Genomic DNA, 24284 nt, shown 5'->3' with positions numbered 1-24284 from the left:
TTAATTAAAATAAAACAGGTGGTGTGCCAAAGTTGTAGGCTGCGGGTAGTTGTGGGTGGAGCTGTGATTTCACATGAAGGTGAATTTATGTCTACACTTCTGTGAAGCCCTGACTCTGCCCTAGTACAGTTTGTGTTAAGCCATCGCAAGTCTGGTTGTTTTATGAGAAAGAGATGAAATGTAGTTGAAATAAACGCGTTAAGAATCCGAACAGCTGTTGCAGCGGAGGAGGAGGACTATTATTCTATTGAGAGGAACCATAGAGAGGAACTGATGAACAACTGACGGCACGGTTTGATGTCTGGTTGACCAATCAGCGGAAAAAGGGGTGTTTCACTCCCGCCCACATGTAGAGATGAATATTCAAGCTGATTGTTTTCAACCCCAGAACATAAAAACGAAATATCAAGCCAAAATCTTTTTTTTTTAAAATGATAAATGGAAAAGGCGCAGTGTTCTATATTTCTTTCAATATTAAGTAAAAAAGTGAATGTTCGGAAGATATCGTGTTATTCCTGACAAAGCTATTATGTACTTTTATAACTTTAGAAATATTTCAGTACTTAAGTGATAATGTCATTATTTTGATCAATTCATTATTTTTTATTTATTTGTGAGTAACATTCCTCTAAAGATCACTCCAAAACAAATGTTTGCACATGGTAAGGACAGATTTATTTCAAAAAGAATTTTAAAAGTAATTCTACAGAACAATCATATTATATGACTTCAGTAGAGGCTCCCTTTGGGTTTGAGGGTTTCACTCTTCTTTGGCCTAAAACAAAATGAAGCACATTCATAAGTCATGTAAATAATCAGTACATTTTCAAGAATAAGCTGAATACTACATATGTTTCTACTCTGTAAATGTGAGAACGATTCTACTGAGTACAGACTCTGAAATTATGCAACTGACCTTTCCAGCATCACGGCTCTTGGCTCTGAGCTTGTTGACCTGAGACTCAGAAATGTCAGCACGCTCCTCAGCCTCCTCAAGCTCATGCTGCACCTTCCTCAACTTGGACAGGTGAGTGTTGGCTTGCTCCTCCTAAAGAGTAAAATTTTTACCATGCTTGTTAACTAAGCTGTGGAGCAGCAGTGATATCTCACCAGTAAATAAATTACTAATTAATTAATAATCAATGTGCAAAAATATATACATACCGCCTCCTCAGACTGCCTCTTGTAGACTTTGACCTTCAGCTGCAGCTTATCAACCAGATCCTGAAGTCTGTTGATGTTCTTCTTGTCCTCCTCAGTCTAAAAACAATTTCATAGATTTATTCTAAATATTTTACTATAAATGCATGTATTAATGACTCAATGGATTTAGTCAGACATGGTCATACCTGATAAGAGAGCTCTTTCACTCTCCTCTCATATTTGCGGACACCTTTAACAGCATCTACTCCACGTCTCTGCTCTGCTTCAACTTCAGCCTCAAGCTCACGGACCTTTGATAGCACATACAAATTCTCAGACAAGTACAATTGTAGTCATTGGGAACCTGAGATAATGCTTTAATCTTAAAATTATGTTTGTTGTGATCCCTTAAAAGTTCTCACCCTGCTCTCCAACTTCTGGAGTTGTTTCTTTCCTCCTTTCATGGCCAGACTCTCAGCCTCATCCAGACGGTGCTGCAGGTCCTTCACTGTGACCTCCAGATTCTTCTTCATCCTCTCAAGGTGAGAACTGGTGTCCTGCTCCTTCTTCAGCTCTTCTGCCATCATTGCAGCCTTTTGCATTAATACAGAAAGTCATTAGATCCACATTTTTCAAGTACGGAAACATCTTTTGAAACATTTGGCAGCTACTGTTGCTCACATCAGTGATGGCCTTCTTGGCCTTCTCCTCTGCATTTCTGGCTTCCTGTACAGTGTCATCAACTTCACTCTGGACCTGAACAAGGTCAGCCTCAAGCTTCTTCTTGGTGTTCAGGAGACTTGTGTTCTACAAAATTAAAAGCAATAGTTTAACCATTTTGAAAGATGCTCTCAATTTCCTTCATTGTAAGTAGGGATTCTCCAATCAGGATTTTTGCAGCCGATCCTGATCATTCAGGATTTACATAAAATGTAAACTCTCTGTTGACTCCTTACACCCTGAAAGGCATTTTTAATGATTTCACATCTAAGTGGCATACTTTTTCATGCTTGACATGATGATTATTAGAAAGTATACATGACATGTCATGAAATCAAGTTTGAGCTTGTTCACAATCATGTCAACTGCATCTGATCCAAATTCTGTGTTGAAATCTCAAAGCAATCAAAAGTTATGGCATTTAGAATCATGGTAGCCTTTTATCAAAAGTCCAAAAACCTCTCCAAACAAGTGATTTACTGAACATAAGAACTACTTACATGTGTAAATGCCACAAAGCATAAAAATATTTATAATAACATAGAATAAGTAACAAGCAATAAGATCCCGAATGATGACTGATGATCTTCCAGCGCTGTTTCAGCTGTGCGCTCCAATTCTATGGCACACAGTAAATCTCCTGTCAATCTGAGCGATCAAACCAATCAAAGTGCACTCCACATCATCTCTACCTACCATACCCAAGATCCAGTTTCCATTTTTTGAACTTTCAAATGACATCGGAAAAACTGCGTCATTATCGCGACACGATCAGATCCTGGAAGTCCTATAGCTTTAGCCAAGCAGCATGTCATGTTACTCCATGAGGATTTTCTTAAGAGCTACGCATCATGTTATGTTGTGTGGGCTCATTTGAATCGAGGCAGCCTGTTCTCAATAAAGATGTGCAATTTACTATGTTTTATTGATGTTTCGCAAAGTTGCAAAACAAATGTGGCACAAAAGCCTCATCTGTATACTGTTTACATGTTTACAACATTACTGTTTACCATTTTTATGGTATTATGTCAATCAATTGCGATCAGTTAGTCAAATCGGCCAAATTTAGTGACTACCGATTGAGTCATAGAATGTGATTATCGGCCGATACCGATCTAAGGCTGATCGATCAATGCATCCCTAATTATTAGAAACAAAATGCCCTTACCTGAGAGTGCAGCAGCCCAACACGCTCACTGGCGTCCACCAGCTCTTGTTCAGCCACTTTGCGGCCTCTCTCTGTCTGCTCCAGAGCAGCTCTCAGCTCCTCAATCTCAGACTGCATCAGAGTGTTTCTGCGCTCCACCATGGCCACCTGCTCCTTCATGTCTTCCTGTCCTCTCTGGGCATCATCAAGGTGCAGTTGGGCATCCTGAACATAACAATAGCTTTAGAATAAGCTTTCAGTGTGCTTCCTGGTGACCTTAACCTAACAAAAGTTAGATTATACAAACATATTACTACATCCCAAAGTAAGTCAAATACCTTGAGTTGTCCCTGAACATTCCTGAGCTGTTTCTGGGCCTCAGCAGCCTGGCGATTGGCGTGACTCAGCTGAATCTCCATCTCATTAAGGTCTCCCTCCATCTTCTTCTTGATTCTCAGGGCATCATTCCTGCTCCTGACTTCAGAGTCCAGAGTGCCCTGCATGGATTCAATGACTCTCTGGCTGTTCCTCTTGATCTGCTCCATCTCCTCATCCTTCTCTGCAAGCTTCCTGTCAATCTCACTTTTGACCTGATTTAGCTCAAGCTGGACACGAAGAATTTTGGACTCCTCATGCTCCAGGGTGCCCTATGAAATATAAAAACAACATGTTATTTCAAAATTAAAATAATATTTAACAACACAGTAAAATGGTTTGAGCAAGAATGACATATTAATCTCCAGATACTCACTTCGGCCTCTTCCAGGGCAGTCTGAATCTCTGACTTCTCAGTCTCCACTGTCTTCTTGGCCTTTTCCAGTTCATGGATGCTCTTACCAGTCTCACCTAACTGCTCTGTCAGATCTGAAATCTCCTCTACAAGATATAAAGAAAATATTATCAACATAAATATATTGTGAGTCACTACAGATTTAACACCGTAAGACATTAAATCTTACGCTGCAGATTCTTGTTCTCTCTCTTGAGGGTCTCCAGCTGATCCAGACTCTCCTCATAGGAGTTCTTCATCTTGAACAGTTCAGTGCTGAGTGAACGAGCCTCTTTCTGGGCACCTTCCAGCTCTGCCTGACCTTCCTCATACTTCTGCTTCCATTCTGCCAGGACCTTTGGTCAAGATATTTCAGGGTCAGGTTTCATATGTAACATGTTGAACAAAGCCCATTCTGGCCATGCTTTTCAAAGAGAAATTGATTGTACCTTGTCAAAGTTTCTCTGCTTCTTGTCAAGGTTAGCAGCCAAACCATTGGCTCTCTCCACATCAATCATGAGGTCCTCCACCTCACCCTGGAGTCTCTGTTTGGTCTTCTCCAGAGATGCACATTTAGAGTTTACTGCCTCAACTTGTTCCTCTGCCTCTTGCAGACGCTGAGCCAGCTTCTTTCTGTTATATTTTTTGTAACATTTAGTCAGAAGATACATGCAATTGCACAAATTATTAACACATATCACTTCTTTTGATGTTCATACTTGGACTCTTCAAGCTCCTCAGTGCGCTGGATGGCATCAGTTTCATATTTGGTTCTCCACTGAGCAACCTCACTGTTGGCCTTTGACATTCCCCGCTGCAGCTCAGCCTTTGCCTCCTGCTCTTCCTCAAACTGCTCACGGAGCAGGTCGCAGTCATGACGGGCTGATTGCACAGCATGGGCCAGTGCGTTCTTAGCCTAAAGGACAAAGTCACATAATATTTACATTAATTCATTTAGCAGACACTTTTATCCAAAGTGACTCACTAATTAACAATACAAAATGTGATATTAGCTTTATTGTATTACATTAGCTTTGTTGTATAGTGTTGTATTAAGTTTTTTGCATTATATTAGCTTTGTTGTGTAGAAAGTGGAAATTATGTGTTTGTTTTCATTATGCTATATTACCTTAACCTCCTCTTCAATATGCCTCTTAAGCTCCTCGATTTGCTGAGTGAAAGCTTGTTTGCCTCTGGTGAGCTGAGAAACCAGAGCCTCCTTCTCCTCCAGCTGACGGCCAAACTCACCTGTATAGATTTAAATTCACTGTGTCAGATTGTGCTGTCTCTATCAGTTAAGGCCCTTTCACACTGGACGCGATTTTGACGCACGAATAATTCGCGCGATGGTTTTATTTTTTGATCAGCTGTTTGTGTAATGAGTGCTTCCACATCGAACGTGAATGTGCTGCGGCGAAAAAACGACTTTTATTTTTTTCGTTTCGATGTCGATTTTTTTTTACTTTTGCGGCGACAGAAAAGGCTTCAGCCAATCGCATACTACAAGGACAATGATCAACTCGGTTATCATGACTGTGAGAATGTTGTGTGATAGTTTTAGTCGTTGTATAGTCCTGTGCTGTGTAGGCTAGCAGGCTAAACTACATTTGGGATAGAAAGCTAAACGTCAAAGATAGAGACAGAGACCGTGTTTACGCGGCTCATGTGATGGGTTTTGACGCGAACTATTCGCACACAAACTATTCGCTTTTTCGTTACGCATCCGGTGTGAAAGGGCCTTTACTATCAAAACAAACTCTTTGAGAGCAAAATGTAAATAAGTGTGTTTTCTTCTGATAAGACTGTCAGAAATTCAGTGCTATATATGACCTTAATACACCACACTCAGTTACTGTTGGAATACTATTAATTTATTCATGATTGTCAATAGTTACCATTTTCAGTTTGAAGTCTTGCTCTATGAGCACTGAGGTCATTTAACTGGCGAATATTCTCATCATTCTTGGATTTTATTTCACTAAGTTGGTCCTCAAGTGTGCGGCACATCTTCTCAAGATTAGCCTGCAAATACAAAAGTCATTAGATAATTGAAAAACTTCAACATGTTATGTATTCTTTAAACATAAAATGTCCTACTTTTCCTTTGGCAACAGCTTCCATGTTGCTGGAAAGATCGTCAATCTCCATTTTGTATTCACTCTTCTCTTTCTCAAGCTTCTGCTTGACACGCTGCAGGTTGTCGATTTGCTCTCCCAGCTCAGCCACACTGTCTGCCTGCTTCTTGCGGAGGGCACCAGCAGTAGCTTCATGCTGGAGGGTGGACTCTTCAAGATCACGACGCAGCTTCTGGAATTCAGCTTCACGCTTCTTATTCATCTCGATCTGAGCAGCAGTGGCTCCTCCAGCCTCCTCAAGCCTCTCACTGATCTCCTCAAGTTCCCTGGAGAGATCAGCTCTCTGCTTCTCAACCTTGGCACGAGCAGCGCGCTCAGCCTCGATCTCTTCCTCAAGTTCCTCAATGCGGGCCTATGGTGGAAAGTAGTTAATTTGATTTGAATTGTTCAGCATTTAATTATATTGATTGTAATGTTGAAAAAATCTCAAAATACCTGAAGCTCCTTGATCTTCTTTTGGAGTTGAGCACCCAGAGATTGTTCATCTTCTATCTTGCTAAGCAGCTGGCTTGTTTCAAAGTCTTTCCTGTGGGTGTTCAACAATAAGTGGTTTGCAAAACAAAAACAAATCTTAACAATAATGTTTTCAAACATTTTATGCTTTAATTACTTTTTTATTTTCTCCTCTGATTGCTGCTTGTCATTCTCCAGGTCCATGATGGACTCTTGGGCTAATTTCAGGTCTCCTTCAAGCTTTCTCTTGGCTCTCTCCAGGTCCATGCGGAGCTTCTTCTCTTGTTCAAGGGAACCCTCAAGCTACAGGACAATGATAAATAAAATATTTTCACAACAAAAACAAAACAAAAACAAAGCTAATTTGATGAATTAATAACATGTTTACATTATCAACTCACATCATCAACTTGCTGCTCAAGCTTTGTCTTGGATTTGGTCAGGGTGTTGACTTTGTCCTCCTCAGCCTGAAGATCATCCAGTGTCTGCTGATGTGACTCTTGGAGGGCTTTCTTCTCCTTCGTAAGCTTGGCAATGCTCTCATCCTGAGCTGCCATTTCCTCTGTCAAATTCTTCACCTGTGTGATTTTTGTTTCAAATAAGCTTATATTTTACACTTCATTTTCTATATTAACACATAAAACAGAGATTAAATCTAATCTTAAACCAACTCAATCTCCAACCTTATTCTCAGTGGCATGTTTCTCCTTCTCCACTTTAGCCAAGGTGAGCTCCAAGTCATCAATGTCTTTCTTCAGCTCAGAGCACTCATCCTCCAGTTTCCTCTTCTTGGCTGTCAGTTCAGCATTGATTTCTTCCTCATCCTCCAGTCTCTCAGTTGTCTCTTTGAGTTTAGCTTCAAGCTGGATTTTGCTTTTGATCAGACCCTCACACCTCTCCTCAGCATCTGAGAGATTCTCAGCTTCCTGTTAAGAAAATAGGTTGCTATATCATTGGAAACCACATTGCTCATTTTAATGTGTCAGACTGCAACTCATTCTGTGTGTGAAGAAAATTTAGTGTTAAATTTAGGGAAAGTTAATGCGACAATAACGCTTTAACAGTTAACAAAACTGTAACAAAAACAGTTAACGCTTAAAAAAAAAAAAAAAAAAAATGTAGGCTTTATTTGACGCTATGAATCACCCGTAGGTCAAGCCAGGGTTGCCATATATACGTTTTTTTCCCTACATCAGACATTATTTGTAGCTCCTCCCATCCAATAATTGCAAAGAGCTTTGTGCTTTTGTTACTTCTGACAAGAAACGAAGTCTCAGTTTTCAAATTCTGTAAATTTTCTCACGAAATTCAAACAATTAAATGTGATGTGATAGATCGCTGTAACACCACAGTTCAAGCAGCAGCACAGAGCGCGAGTCTATTCTTCCACTTTAATATATCTTGAAAAACATGCATGAATCTCAGAAGGTATTCTGATTTCATATATATATGAAATATACAGTATAGGCTACAACTTACCGAAATCTGTATCATGACTCATAATCACTCAATCTGTATTTCGACCGCAGAAAGACGTCAATAAAACAGCTTGTGAACAATAACAACTTAATGTTACATTTACCTCAGGAAAGTTATCAAGTTTTTACTCAGAGTTTGTTAGTTAGCTATAAAAACACTAGAGAAGAGCTTATTTACTGTTAAATATATATGTATGTTTGAATAAATTTGCAATGAAGTGTTAATGAAAACTACTGTATAACTGAGTTGTACAAACATTTCAGCTTTTATTTGAGTGTAAATTATTACATCTGGATATAAATAGCAGTTGGATATAATAGCTCTGTTGTTTATTTAAAATTCTAATATTATAGTGTACCAAATGAGAAGGTTCCCTGTATTGTTTGCAGCATTATTTGGGAGAGATTTTTTTTCCTTAAGAAAAATCAAACTATTGGTATCAGTATTGGCATTGGCCGATATCATTCTGAATAATCAGCTATCGGTGCATCTCAAAAAATACTCACAGATGCTACTTGTAGCTGTAGATCATTTTTCTCTTGCAGCAGTGCTACCATCTTCTCTTCAAGTTCCTTCTTTTTGGCTTCAGCCTTGGCAAGATCTTCTTTGCATTTTACAAAGTCCTCTTTCATGGTTGCCAGCTCTTTCTCAGTTTCGGCACTCTTCAGCAGAGGCTTAATCTTGTAGTAAACCTTCATCCATGGCCAGTGTTTGACATTCATGAATGAACGGATGTTGTATTGGATGGTGTAAATGGACTCCCTGTGAAAAATTCATAATTAAATGCCATAATCATTATAATTATTTAAAGTATTATTTGTTTGCACAGTTATTATTGATGTCATCTTTACTAATGACAATACTCACCTCCTTTCCATCATCTTCACAAACTCCCTCCTCATCAGGTAACCACGGCAGAGAGCCTGAGTCATTGTGACCAGAGCAGCCAGTTTCTCATCACGCATCTCCTCAAGAGTACCCAGAAGACCAGCTTTGAAGAACACCTGAATTTATGTAAAACAGTAAATCAAAAAATCTTGATTAAACCTGTATAAGCTAAATGAACATTATCACAGAATCTTTGAAATTTGTAAAGCTAAATATGAACCTTTGTGGTTCCAAATCTGTACTCGTCATGATTAACGTCGATGGATCCCAGGAGTTTCTCGCTGGCCTTCTTGTTATCCATAAACTGTCCCTCTGGGATAACACTGGCATTCAGCACCTTGTATCTATGGAAGATGGGAAGATTTATCAAAATGATTTATATCTTCTAATAAAGAGTCTCCAACAGGAAATGGTATTTTCATGTGGTGTCATTTATACCTCTGTTTGAAGTCACCATAGAGGATTCTGCTGGGGAAGCCCTTTCTGCAGATTCTGATACCCTCCAGAACACCGTTACACCTCAGCTGGTGGATAACCAGGAAGTTTTCCATGAGACCTATAACGAAGTTTACACCATTAACTTGGTAAATTAACTTCATCATATAAATTTAATTTATATTCAATTCAATATTCAGCCCTATTTTAACGATATGAAACGCAAGTATCAAGCGCGAAACGCAAGTAACTTTGTGGGCGGGTCTTGGGCGCTGTTGCTATTATGCCAGCGGGATAAATGACTCTTGCGCCCGACGCAAATCTAAAATGGGTTGGTCTGAAGTAGCTTTATTATTCATAGGTGTGGTTTGGGCGTAACGTGAAATAAACCAATCAGAGCGACATCTCACATTCCCTTTAAGAGCAGGCGCGCTTATTCCATAGCGGATTGCTATTATAACGGCGGATTTGCCAGGAGCGGCTCACAGCTGAGGAGACCAACGTTCTCGTCAGGGCCGTAAAAGACAGAGAAGTGACATTGTATGGGGATGGGAGAAACCCACCCAAATTAGCGTCGGTTAAACAGGCGTATACAAATTTGGTTAAATGTTTAAGCTAGATTTATGCCTATTTTTTCACATCTTCATGGACACAACAATGATTTCCCTCGTGTGTTAATATTTTCCTTGTAATAGTGTATGGTTTTCTAAAAATGAGAACTTCTGCATCTGTGTGTAGATGAGATAAGCAAAGTGCATGCGCGTTGTGCACACGCTACATTGATTATGGCCAAGCATGCGCCCTTAAAAAAGCATATGAATAACATGCGCAACGTGTGCATTTCCTGGTCAGTGGCGGAATTGTTTTATAAACCTGCAGAATAGCATCAGGGAACGTTTGCGCCGGAACACGCCTCCTCTTTGCGCTGAACCGCCCCCGGGTGTGCAAATGCATTTCCTAGTTTACCGACGTGCGTCTGTGGAGGGAAAAGTCCGCTGTGCAAAATAGGAATGATACATGCGTCGGTGTACAAAGTCAATTGCGCTGGGTGCAAGATAGGGCCCATATCTGTAAACTTTTTAATACTTTACCTGGAGTCTTGGACTCATTGGGAATCAGGCAACGCACAAAGTGAGGGTGAGTGCTCCTCAAGTTGGTCATGAGTTTGCCCAAGTTCTCCTGTGAAGAATAGAAAGGGGTTGCCATGCTTTGTATTTCTTTTTTTCTTCAAATACAAAAATATTGCTGTCTCTATACATACCCTGAACTGGGAGGAAACAGTCTGCATGGAACCACCCTTCTTCTTGCCTCCTTTTTTACCAGTCTCTATTGAGATAAAGATACAAAAGAACATGTATAAATGTAAAAACAAGAAAGAAAGTGCAAAGCTAAATAAAAGTTTGGATAAATTGATTTTTTCTTTACCCTCAACAACAGGTGGGTAGAGAGTAGCCAGCAGTTTGACAGAAGACTTCTGGTACAGCTGCACAGCAGACTCATTCAGTGGATCCTTGTTCTTGTCCAACCAGCCAGTAATGTTGTAGTCCACAGTTCCAGCATAGTGAACCAGGGAGAAGTGGGCTTCAGCCTTGCCTTTGGCAGGCTTTGGTTTCTGGAAAGCATTGTTCTTGCCAAGATGCTGATCATATAGCTTGTTCTTGAAGGAAGTGTCTGAAGCCTTGGGGAACATGCACTCCTCTTCAAGAATGGAGAAGATACCCATGGGCTGTTCATAAAAGAATGTTGTTTAAGTATTACAATTTTAAGATTTCAAGCATAGAAATTGGAAATGAATAAGTTCATAAACCAGTAAAAACCTTCTCAATGAGCTCAATGCAAGCAGCCAAGTCCATGCCGAAGTCAATGAACTCCCAAACGATGCCCTCCTTCTTGTACTCCTCTTGCTCCAGCACAAACATGTGGTGGTTGAAAAACTGTTGCAGTTTCTCATTGGTGAAGTTGATACACAGCTGCTCCATGCTGTTGTACTGGAGGAAGAAACAGAACCATTTATTGACTTCTGAATATCACTCAATGTGCCATTAAAAAAGAGATAAAAGAATCATTCTTACATCAAATATCTCAAAGCCAGCAATATCCAGCACACCAATGAAGAAGTTTCTTTGTTGTTTTGTGTCCAACATCTGGTTGATACGAACGACCATCCACAAGAACATCCTCTCATAGATAGATTTGGCCAAGGCGCTAACAGAGTTGTACACCTGTACGTAGAATAGAGTGGACATTATTCTGCTTCTGCAATAATTACCCAGAATTTTAGGTTAAACACATGGCATGCTGGAAATGTTACTATACCTGTGGTACGGTCTGGCCTTTGGTCACAAACTCATTTCCGACCTTGACTCTGGGGTAGCACAAAGCCTTCAGCATATCAGCAGAGTTCAAACCCAGAAGATAGGCAACTTTGTCAGCCTCTGCAATTAAAAAAGTTGCACAAAAATCCATCCCTTTTCTTGCCTTGAAAACTAAATGAAAACCACCCTTTTCTTTGTGAAAATAGAAATAAGGATCTCTCCATTCAAAGCACTCCATGTTATGACACATATTAGTACAATTTAGTCTCACCCTCTGTGCCATCAGGCTCAGCCTGCTCCTCACGCTGCTTCTGCTTGAACTTCATGTTGCCATGATGAAGCACAGCTCCAGTGAACTTGTAGATCCCCATTTTCTCCTCATTAGTAAAGCCCAGAATGTCAATAGCAGTCTGAAAATTACAGAGAAGAATGCACTCTAGGATCTTTTCTGCCATATATAAACATACAGTATGTCAGTATTCAAATAGCAATGACTCACATCAGTAGCAACCAGCTCCTCTTTATCATCAATGCTGGCCACTGTGATCTGACCCTGACTGCACATAGGGTAGTCATAGGGGTTGGTGGTGATTAGCGTCATTTCTGTAAAATACACAGATTTTTTGAAACAGTGTCTTACAATATTATCTGGCATTTAACACTGAATGTAATGTGTGCACCTACCAAGCAGCTCAGGCTTATGGTTGGTCATCATCTGGTAGAAGATGTGGTAGCCTCTCTCATCTGGAAGCTGGAATGTCACTCTAGACTTCTCCAGCAGATCTGTTGAGACAATGTACTTGAGTCACAATCATCTGAAGAGTGACAGATAAAGACAACTGTTCAGGATGGATCAATTAAATCATGTCCACCTACATGTCTCAATGTCAGCACTAGCCAGTTTTCCAGTGGTGCCGAAATGAATTCTGATGAATTTACCCTGTTTAAATCATAATAGTATAATACATAAATAATAATTATTATAATCTCTTTATAGAAAACTCTGTACAGTAAAATTTAACACAACTGACCATCTGTACTGTAAATAAACAGTGGTTCACTTACAAAACGAGAGGAGTTGTCATTTCTCACAGTCTTGGCATTACCATAAGCCTCAAGCAGAGGGTTGGCAGCAATGATCTGGTCCTCAAGAGAGCCCTGTGATGTTTGAAGGGTTTTCAATTATTCATTTTTATAGTCATTTCATGACTGAACACTATTTATAAGCATTTCACAAATTCACATATCATGTGAGATGAGTGTAAATCACCATCATTCGAAATAATATGTATGTAGTTTTATATCTCATACCTGCATTTTGCCAGGAGTGGGATCTTTCTTCTTTTCACCACCTGCCACTGCAACTGTGGCAAAGTACTGGATGACACGCTTGGTGTTCACAGTCTTTCCAGCACCAGATTCTCCACTGGTTTATGAGAGATTATAGAAAACAGAAGTTTAAAAGACATGTAGACTTTTCAAAGTATATTCAGAAGTTCATTCTTAAATTCTGTTTTGTAAATATCTCCATATAGATTTGCCATTTACATTATACTTTAATTTTTGTCATGGTCTGAGATTAAATGAAAATACTTACGTAATCAGGACAGACTGGTTTTCTCTATCTGTTGATTGTAAGGTGTAAAATATCCGATAAATATTTATTATATTAACAGCATCATCTAATTCACCTTAATTAATTCTATAGAATTCAATTCCATAAAGTCTTACCAGTCAGCATGAACTGATATGCGTTGTCAGAGACAGAGAAGATGTGGGGTGGGGCCTCCATACGCTTTTTGCCTCTGTAGGCAGACACCACTTCTGCATCATACACTGGGAGCCACTTGTAGGGGTTCACAGTTGCACAGAAGAGTCCAGAGTAGGTCTGAAATGAGCAGAGACATGGTCAGATTCCAACAACACAGAAAAAATGAACTTAAATGCTTTTTATGTCGTTTCAGAACTTACGTAGATCATCCATGCAGCATAACGCTCTTTGAGGTTATACAGCACAGAGGCTTCATTGAGATGGGTCATCATGGCCATGTCCTCAATCTTGTCATACTTGGGAGGATTCATTGGGTAGACATCTTCTTCCTTAGCAACTCTCTCCTATAAATTTGATAAATTAGATATTAGATATAAAAGAAAACAATGTAATAAGTAATTTAATGAGCATCTACATGAAATGTGAATTCAAATTTACCTCCTTAGTGTCAAGCAAAATAACTGTGGCTTTGCCACCCTCTTTGCTCTTGATTGTTCCCTTGAGGTACAACTCTTTGGCATCAGCCACATAGCAGGCAGTCTTGGCATCAAACGGTTTGTTCTGAGCCTCAATTCTCTCTTTCTCAGGCTTACGAAGGTAAATGGCAGCCTTGCCATAAACGGCCATCTCAGCGTCCGTACTCATGGTGGCGGCTTACTAAAATTTGGATAAGAAACATTGACATGCTTTTTGAATCAATAAAATAAGTATTGATAATCAAACATTCTATCCACATACAGTATTCATCGAGGCACTCATGTAGTTAAGGTCTTTATAGAATATTAAAGTGAAAAGGCCTATTCAAATGTAAAAAGTGTGAACACAATAGTCCTTAATTTATGGCGTCTCTAATTAAATCTTCTGTCACAATATGCATTTTGTTGATACGTTCTAATACATAAAAAACTGCATTAACAAATGAAACTAAACTTTTTCAGCACTTGTTTTTTGTTTCAGTTATGTACCACATGTTATATAAGTTATATACCACAGTGTCCATATTTATAAAAAGTGTCAAGAGTCCCACTTAAAATCTGCCAATAGACAAGTATAAAATTCTTAAGTAATTTATCACAAAAAAACAGCACATCTGCGATAAACTAGAGTCTACATGCATCTGCAAACATGCTAATATTCAACCATGTCTTTTTAATGCAGTAATGCAGTGTGTTGCTACCACCTACCTTCCTCCTCTTGAAGACCAGATGAAATTTTAACACCCTGTAAAGGAATTCAGTTAAACAAAAACTACATTTAGGCATATATGGTAATTATAATTATAAATTATAAATTTAAAGACTTTTATGTCATATCAATTCACTTAGTATGACCTCTTACTAATAACAACATCAAATGCAAAGTATTTCACCTTCTTACCACAAGCAGGAACTCCTCTAGGCTCCTATGAGACTGGCTGTGCTCTCCTCAAAACTTATATTGAGGTCGATTTGCACACTAAGCAGAGGCTATAAATGGATAAGCTTTAGAGTCCTAATTTATGGTAAGAAGCTACACCTATTCTCAGTCTTCTACAGATATAACATCATTTTACACATCAGTTATAGGTATCACATACGTTTGACAATGCAATAGTTTGATAATGTGACCATATTTTGAATAAATTACATGATATTCATGGTCATAATCATATATATGTTTTTAATTTACATATTTTTAAATATCTTTTTACATTTATACTTCATAAATATTTAATTTTTAGTTGACTGACAAGAAAAAAAATCCTTTTACAAAATCTACATCTATTGATTTTAATTTGTGGGGAATTATTTTCAGTTGCAGATTAAATTGGAATAATATTAAAACAAACATATAAAAGACACATTTGATATCTAATATTTTTCACAAAGACAAGCACATATAACAGAAATGGGCATGTAAGTGATTGACTGCATGGAAGATGCCATCCAAGCTGTCCCATAAAAAAAATACCATGATAGTTCACTCCCAGTGTATGAGTACGAGTGTCTATTTATACCTAATGCTTTTTATGATTGGGATGGGTAGACTATATTACTCGATGAGGGGAAAGATTCAGTGATTTTTCCATTTGCTTTGTCGTGAACACTGCTGTGTTTCCATTTTTATTTCTGTTTATTGCAATGTTTCCATATTTTAATGTTAGACATCTTTAAACTTAATTAGAAGTGGTACAACAATTTGGACTTATTCAAAGTTTATACTTTAACATGACTTTTAAGTTAACATGGAACAAATGACAAATTATTGTTGCAATTAGTCATCACAACAGTAAAGAACATCTAACCTCAAATGCCAACGATATTGTCATGTATGAATAAAAGGAACGTCTCGGTTACGTATGTAATCCTCGTTCCCTGAGTAGGGAACGGAGATGTTACGTCGTGACGACGAATGGGGTTTCGCTTAGAAAGCCTCTCATCTTCGAGAAATAAAACGAGCCAATGGCAAAGAAATGCCATGGGTCTGCGGAATTTGCATTGCGTAACTCTGCCATATAAGGAAGTACGCTGGCAACATGCAGACATGTTTCTTCGCTGAGGAGCCGAGACTGAACTCCGGCGTTCCAGCGGTACACTGGAAGTGGCAGGGAGACGTAACGTCTCCGTTCCCTACTCAGGGAACGAGGGTTACATACGTAACCGAGACGTTCCCTTTCGTGGTCACAACGAGTTATGTCGTGGCGACGAATGGGGTTCCCAGTCTAATCATGCCACCTCGGCTGTCTTCCAGTGCCCTGCACAAGTCTGAGATCCCTGTCGTGAGACTAGCACGGACAAGGTTATTTTCGTAAATGAAAACTGAAACTAAGACTAAAACTATTGGTCAAAAAACATTTTCGGAAACTGAAATAAAATAGAAATTTCAACAAAAATGAAAAACTAAAACTAAACGAAACTAACAACACTTACTGAAAAACTAACTGAAATAAAATAATTTTTGTATAGTAGTTAGTTAGTTACGGTGACGCATTGCTGCCACATACATATTATTTTTTTCCCCTCAATTATGTCGCAATAACGAGATCTTATGTCATTAAAACGTCATCTTTTTCTCATAATAACGAGATCTTATGTCATTAAAACGACATCTTTTTCTCGTAATAACGAGATGCTATGTCGTTAAAACGACATTTTTTTTTGGCCTTATAAGGACATGTGTAGTCATGTACAAAATATGCCTTTATCCACATAAAATTGACAGCCTATCGCGCCTTTATCACAATTCAAAAAGCTTAAGCAAATAAGCAAAAATCTAGCAAAGAGCTAGTAAAGGATACTAATTACTAATTAAATAATGTCAAATATTAAATGTATGCTATTGATTAGAGTTACCATAAAGATTTTTCTAGACTTGGACTAGTCGCATGTATTCAATCCTGGGTGCATTTATTCCGCGCTTAAGCGCATGCATAGAACTTGCCGCAAAGCACCGGCAAAAGTAGACTAATAATAATAAATGTGTCTGAAAAAAATAACGAAGCATTTTAATTATTTATTAATGAACTAGTCTTTTCTAAATCAGTGTAGGCTGCCTGCAAACATATCTCCATACATCTCTCTCTAATTTAGTCTCTAGATATGCGCCTTTCATATACGGACAGGATTAGATTGCTTTCGATTGGATTTTTTTCGATTTGACATTTTTTTATAAGCTTTATATAGATAGCTATATTTCTCATGTCTGTGAGGCTTGTCTATACACTGTTTTTCAGTTCATTTTTGAGACGCGCTCCAATTCACAGAGATCATGAAAGCGCGCCCTGTTCGTTTTCTTTTATTTTACAAAAGCACAACGTTTTCTTGTTGTTGTGAGTTTACACAAATAAAAGTAGTTGCGACTGATGTATTATTCTTTTCTGTATGACCAGAAATGATGGAGTATTTTAAGTTGTTTCCACTGTTGATAGGAAAATGCGAGTGATGGCACTGGCGCCTCCATGTCATGCAGTGCGTGCTCCATACTCCGCACAAACACTTGGATATGCGCTTAATAATAGCGAATATTTATCTAGGTTAATGTTAGAGCGAGCGGCCATGCTAGACGGATAATCCTCTTCATGTTTAACAAATCAAATTTTGTTGCATTTTATTGCGCCAGTTTGAAAAGCGCGGCTGAAACACTTAGCCTATACAGATAAACGGCCAACGCTGGCGTTAAAATTTTTAATTTTTGTTTTGCATTGAATACCATTTAAAGGATTTGCTGTGCACCGCAATGCCATCCTCCCATAGAAAGACACATAAGAGCCACCTATATTTTCTTTAAAGGGTTTCTATGGGAGGAAAACGCTTAACATATAATTAAATGCATTGCGTTCATATTCTGGGCTCATCTGCTTTTCTGTAGGATAGTATGGTTTATTAATAAGGTGTGTACAGCATTTGATCTTTATCACTGTAGTAGCCTATTAAGCCACATTAAGCTTTTTCTTTATTATAAAGGTTTTCTATGGGAGCAAAAGGCTTAGCCTAATGTGCAATTAAACGCAATGTTCGTATTCTGGGCTCATCTGCTATTAGTGTGTACAGAATTTGATCTTTTAACATGAATGTCCATTGGGGGCTGCTATTTCTTCAACTTTTTGAACGTAGAAGTGTGATAAAGGCGCGATAGGCTGTCAATTTTATGTGGATAAAGACATATTTTGTACATGACTACACATGTCCTTATAAGGCCAAGAAAATATGTCGTTTTAACGACATAGCATCTCGTTATTACGAGAAAAAGATGTCGTTTTAACGACATAAGATCTCGTTATTACGAGTAAAAGATGTCGTTTTAACGACATAAGATCTCATTATTACGAGAAAAGATGTTGTTAAAACGACATAAGATCTCGTTATTACGAGAAAAGATGTTTTTTTAACGAGATAAGATCTCGTTATTACGACATAATTGAGTGGAAAAAATAATATGTATGTGGCAGCAATGCATCACCGTAGTTAGTAAATAGTTTTTGTAATTAATAAGCTCTCATCCTGTTGCCTACCGGAAAATCACTTTTTTCCATTCCACTGCCTTACTTTATTTTTCAATGTATGACTGTTGCGCTCGAGTCTCGCGTATTTTGCATCGTTTCGCGCAAAAACGCGGCACACTCAAGTTAAAATAAGTTAAACTTTTAAAAGACATGTCTCGAGACCTTGCACTTTTTCCCATTCCACTGCCCGCGTCTTTTTTTCCGTTTTTCAAAGCAAAACCACTTTCTGTGTGAACCAGCCCTAAGAAGCAGAAATAGCCAATTCAATATTTATATCATGACAAGACTTTATGCAAATACAGCTGTATGTTAATTCCAGGTAAGATAACCATCTCATGTGAAACTAAACCACACATGTTAGATTAGATACCGCACTGAGCAGAAAACGGAAGAAAAAAATAGCATGTCTAGGCCAAATATAGACATAGGCTACATTTGTCAGGGTAGAAGTAGGCCTATACTAAATGTCTGGTCTGAATAGAACATTTGAAAATGAGTATGACTATGAGTATATGATTTGAAACGATGCAATAGACAAAAAGCATAAATGTATCAATACAAGAATAATGTTTGAAAGGATTAATCATAGAAATAACCTTCAAGAATAATCATAATAATCATACGCATATTTTTTTTTTCTTATACACCATGTTTAACAAGATTTCATTTTTAATATGAATGAGTATACTTTTTAGTTGCATATGTTTGGTTCTTTGTTCATCTTCAAACTATTTAAAAAAAAATTATTATTATTAAGAGGTTTTCACAAGAGTTAACTGTAAACTACAAACATTAAACTTTGCTGAAATTAAATATCTTTAACTGGAAGTGTTCTGTTAACTCTGCTAAACTACAATTACTAAAGCTAAAACTGAAACTAATTATATAAAAACTAAATAGAAATGTGTTCACAAAATAAAAACTAAACTAAAACTAACAAAACCATTAATGAAACTAACTAAAACTAAACTGAAATTTATAGGAAATTTGAAAATGATATTAAAATAAAAACTAATTTGAAAATGCAAAACTGCAATAACCTTGGTACACTGGGAAGCATATCTCAGTGGAAATATGCAATCAGTGCCAGCCCGAAAGGGGGGGACATCCACAGAATACACATATGACCCGGGAGGGGGCAGGTGGAATATTTCAACTCCAGGGGTGGCAAGGTGGCTTGCCAAGGGAAAGACACATGCTCAGAGAGGCTTACAGTGGAAATACACATGTGGGGGTCGCCCAGAGGGGGAACCATGCACATGGCGGCACCTAGCCAGTCGCGAAAGCTGCCGGTGGCATAACTCTGGCGTTGACGTCAACAGTGCTGGAGGAACTCAGGGCCTCTTGGGGAGACGCACCTGAGGAGAATAATCGCACGTATCCAATTCGTGGAGTGGAATGGCGAGCAAGCGAAGACACCTTAGCGGGTCCTAGTACCGGCTGGTTGAAGCGAGTATGTAAGAGGACACTGGCTCCACTCAGAGGTTATAGAACCTGGCGAATGTGTTAGGTGTCGCCCAGCCTGCAGCTCTGTAGATGTCTGTTAGCGAGGCACCATGCGATAGAGCCCAAGAGGAGGCCACACTCCAGGTGGAGTGGGCCTTCACCCCAAGGGGGCACGGTCGACCTTGCTGCTGGTATGCCAAAGCAATGGCGTCCACTATCTAGTGAGACAACCTTTGCTTGGAGAGAGCCTTTCCCTTCAGCTTCCCACCATAACAGACAAAGAGCTGGTCTGAGGTCCTGAAACACTGCGTTCTGTCTACGTAAGCACAGATGGCACATACTGGACAGAGCAGTGCTAAGGCTGGGTCTGCCTCCTCCAAGGGCAGCGCTTGCAGGTTCACCACCTGGTCTCGTTTAACCCTCTGGGGTCGGCAAACGTGCTGGCGCATTTTGCTGGATTTTTTTCACATAGTAGCACAATAAACTTAAATTACTCCGTCATTTATGGTCATACAGAAAAAAGAAATATGAAAAAAGAATCTGTGAGATGTCTATTTTTTATGTGTCCACTTACAATCAAAACAAAACATTGTGCTTTTGTAAAATAAAGAAAATAAACAGGGTATGCTTTCTGCCTCTCCGTCTCTGTGAACTTTTTTTTCTTGAGCACGTCCAGGGCTTGACATTAACACCCGCCAACTCGCCAAATGCAGGTGGATTTTGCTTGTGGCAGGTAACATAGTCACTCCAACTAGCCACTTTGGCGGGTTGAATAATTGTAGTCTTTTCAAAAGGCATCTGAAATACATGTGACACTACGACACTACAACTCCCATGAATATTAGGGCTGTCAACGAAAATTCTAAATATATATTCGAATAGTTTTAAAAAACAGAATTTCGAAGGTGAAAATGAATATTCGAATATGGAAAAACGCCCGTGGTAGCACAGGCGCGGCTGTCTGCTTTTTCGAGTGGGCGCGCTGCCTGAGGGATCAGAGACAGGTAACAGGAAGAAGCGTTAACGTTAAACAGAAACATTACTAAAGTGTAGGCTACTGTACTGACTGAATAGATATTGCATGAATAAGGTAGGTTAGATACAGCAGTTTCATGCACTGCAGGTTTCCACTGGTTTGATTATTTACCGTTTCATGTCAAGGAAAGTTCCATGTTTACTACAGCACAGCTCGCTCGGAGCGTTCAATGTCGGTTCTATATACTGTAAAACTTCAATTAATGTTAATAATATATGTTTCAATCACTGAATGAAGCCTGCTATATTTGTGACAAGAGTCGCGACCTTAAATTGCTTGCACAAAACTCTTGATCAGCTCTCAACATTTGCTTATCGTTGTTGTTCATTTAAACCGTTATGCGCAGAGAGCGTGACGCCTCATTCGCACCGCAAGACCTCCAGACGCACGTAAACGCGTCTTTACATTGACTGAAATCTAGTTCAAGTAAATTTTAGCACGCCATAGTCAACTTTTATCAGGTAATTTCACAACAACAAAAATGTGGCTAGTAAAAATGCTGTGTGGCTAGTAACTTTGGAAAACCACTAGCCACATTGGCTAGTGAGCAAAAAAGTTAATGTCAAGCCCTGAGCACGTCTATAAACTGAAACAAAACTCAGCGAATACTTGTCACACATTTATGAGCCATATATCTTTATACACATTTAAGTGTGTACTTTTAAATGATCGGATTCAAAATGAAAACAAATATTCTCTGTTTAAGTAATCTGTATAAAACCAACAAGATGTCCAGTTTCTCAAACGCTTGCTCATTAGTTTTAATGTGACCACGCCCATGCGCGCAAAAGAGATTGACATGCAAATCTCCACGTTAAAGGGATAGTTCGGCCAAAAATGATATTAAACCCATGATTTACTCACCCTCAAGCCGTTCGAGATGCATATGTCAATCATTTTTCACACGAACACATTTTCAGTTATTTTAGAAAATGTCTTAGATCTTTCAGTGGTTATAATGTCAAGTTATGGGGTCCACCTCCTTCAAGTCCCAAAAATGTGCATGCATCCTTCACAAAAGTAATCCATCCGGCTCCAGGGGGATAAACAAAGGCCTTCTGAGGGTAATCCGTGCGGTTTTGTCGTAAAAATATACATATTTAAAACTTTATAAATGAAAATAACTGGCTTCCGGCAACGGTCGACGCGCGTTCACGGGAGATAGATGCCGGCGTATGATGTAGGATGTTACGGTCATTGCCACGTCCTGACAGTGGAGGCCAGGGAAGGACCAGCGTTCCACGGAGGCCTGCTCTGACAGGGGTCTGACGACAGAGGGGGACGAGAGTGGCGAGGCTCGTGAGCGGCGCTCATTGTCATCCAGGACCTCTGGGGGCTAGAAGGAAGGGGCATCAGTTCTTAAAAACAAAAGAAGGAGTGGCCCTGCTACCAGCTCCTGAGAAGAACTGAGCCCTAACTCCAAGCTGCCCGTCTCAGGAGTGCTGCTTAGCCTGGCATTTGAGCTGGCTAAGGGGCGGAGATGGGCGGTGCCGCCCTCCTGCGACCTCCTCCTGCCCAGGGCTGGTAAAGGCTGTAGAGCTGGGGAGGAGCTGCAGGGAGGTGCCCTCGGCGGGAAGCAGACTAAGGAGACCGCACGGACGGATGGCGGTTGGTGCAGAAGGGCCTCAGTCTACTTCTGGGCGGTTGAAAACTGCTGGGCGCAGTTCTCAACCACACCGCCGAAGAGCCCAACCTGGGATATGGGGGAGCTGAGAAAACGAGTTCCCAGACACCCTCACATCAACCTGGCTGAGCCCATTCCTGGACCACACTTGTGGACATCACCTGGCCCAGAGATCACGCAGGTACCGATGTCGCCCATAGAGCGAGGTCAGTAGTGTGCGTGGTGGATCGATCAGCCCGGACATGGGAGGCATAGTGTCCCTGCGTGGGGGCGTGGTCGAGTTTCCACGATCTGTCAGTGTTGGCCAGGGAAGGACCAGCATTCCACAGCGGCCAGGTTTGCCGGGTCAGCACTGCCTCGAAGGCAAAGACAAAACACAGCACTGCATGTCTGTGCCACAATAGTGACAGAGAACATACAGACTATGATCGCTGCGACAACGAGTGCAGTGAAGGCAGAGGGCGCCCGCGGGCCGCCATAAGTCATGGGAACTCTCGCAACCCGGAAGCGTCCTGATGCTTGTCCGGGAAGAAAGGCACTGGGGGTGAGTGCTGGTAGTGCAGCACGCGCCGCACCCAGGAACCAATCGTCCAGCCTACAGCACTCGGGGGAGCACTCGGCACTCGCCACTCCAAACAACACTTTCAACTGCACGGGAAAGCATGGCTGTCAGCTCTGGATCTGACTCGACTAACGCTGGCACTCCAGAGGGAGGCAACGCAGTCGAATCCTCATTTCCAGAGGAATCAAGCCTGCCTTGTGATGCTGTGAGTGACATGACATCATCTGCCGGAGCCCCGAATGAAAAACTGGGTCCTCGAGAGGAACCAGCCACACACGGAAGCACCACGGTTTGCGATGTGGAGGGGGGCCTGGCCCGAGGAATGACTCAACGGTTATATGCCACACCATAACCCTCAGATCACCCTGGCCACCAGCCAAATTATCTCCTCTCAAGGAAGAGATAAATTGGGGTGTGGCAGAGGGGACTCTACCCACACAGAGATTATTGAGTCTCGATCTATAAACATTGCGATGGTCATGTTCCTGCAATGAAAACATGACTCATCCACAAGCGCTGCTGAGCGTGATTAAGCCCTACACGCGAAACAGCACTCGTGACCGTTAGGCAGATGGATCACGTGCCCACATCCAGAAAATGCACGGGCGAATCGTCTTGAAAAAGATGTGCCGTGTGCAGCTCTTTTAGAGAGAGGAAAAGCTCAGCAGAGTGCTGAAGCGCCCAGAGAGAAACACACACACTGTCCGCAGATCACTGCACAGATCAGCAGCAGGCAATGCAATCTCACTGGAACGCGCCGTCGCACCAACACACTGAAGAGCCGCTCATCTCGTAGAGTGAAGATGATTTATAATGGCTTGTGGGAGTGAAGAGAACTCCAAAGCGAAAACATATCTGCATGTTGCCAGCGTACTTCCTTATATACCCACGCGGTAAGGCGGAGTTACGCAATGCAAATTCCGCAGACCCACGGCATTTCTTTGCCATTGGCTCGTTTTATTTCTCGAAGATCAGAGGCTTTCTAAGCGAACCCCCATTCATCGTCACGATGTAACTCGTAGTGACCACGAAAGGGAACTAAAGGATTTTTTTTAAATCATTGCTCATTTTAAGGTTTTAAAGACTCACTTATATTTGATTAAAAACACTGAATTAATCTATTCAATCTTACATTTCCAGCATCACAGCCGGAGGCATTGATTGTAGGGGGAAATGTAGGGGGAGTACAAGGAGTCCAGAGCTTTACATAATATTGACAGTAACAAATATACAATCAGGATAATAACATGAACAGGCAGACAGACAGTGATTATATCACATACAAAAAAACAAAAAAAACAAAGGCATGCATGCAGAGCCAACCGAGCGCTGATGAGGGGGCGTCTGAAATACCGAGAGGGGGCGATCACATTAATGCAT

The 24284-nt window shown here is 40.2% G+C and overlaps 1 protein-coding gene across 1 annotated transcript; it reads right to left on the bottom strand.

Moving 5' to 3' along the window:
* Positions 1 to 634: 634 nt before the first annotated feature.
* On the bottom strand, positions 635 to 14658 carry LOC311083407 (myosin heavy chain, fast skeletal muscle-like). Its single transcript, XM_084114892.1, has 41 exons — positions 14633 to 14658; positions 14440 to 14476; positions 13694 to 13912; positions 13456 to 13599; positions 13216 to 13372; positions 13082 to 13109; positions 12796 to 12910; positions 12550 to 12642; positions 12361 to 12424; positions 12169 to 12267; positions 11984 to 12087; positions 11756 to 11894; positions 11486 to 11604; positions 11242 to 11391; positions 10987 to 11157; positions 10595 to 10895; positions 10431 to 10495; positions 10261 to 10348; positions 9173 to 9290; positions 8955 to 9078; positions 8714 to 8850; positions 8353 to 8608; positions 7051 to 7293; positions 6769 to 6945; positions 6525 to 6670; positions 6350 to 6440; positions 5877 to 6266; positions 5675 to 5801; positions 4909 to 5027; positions 4499 to 4695; positions 4229 to 4412; positions 3970 to 4135; positions 3762 to 3886; positions 3349 to 3657; positions 3032 to 3235; positions 1825 to 1950; positions 1566 to 1736; positions 1350 to 1454; positions 1165 to 1260; positions 917 to 1048; positions 635 to 775 (listed from the first exon to the last, which is right to left on the bottom strand). The coding sequence occupies exons 3-41, from the start codon at positions 13898 to 13900 to the stop codon at positions 761 to 763; spliced, it is 5802 nt and encodes a 1933-aa protein (XP_083971018.1). The 5' UTR covers positions 13901 to 13912; positions 14440 to 14476; positions 14633 to 14658; the 3' UTR covers positions 635 to 760.
* Positions 14659 to 24284: the final 9626 nt, after the last annotated feature.

This window comes from Abramis brama (genome assembly GCF_963993115.1).
Source record: "Abramis brama genome assembly, chromosome: 5".
In the NCBI taxonomy this organism is placed as follows: domain Eukaryota; kingdom Metazoa; phylum Chordata; class Actinopteri; order Cypriniformes; family Leuciscidae; genus Abramis; species Abramis brama.
This window is presented reverse-complemented; position numbering and strand designations above follow the sequence as displayed.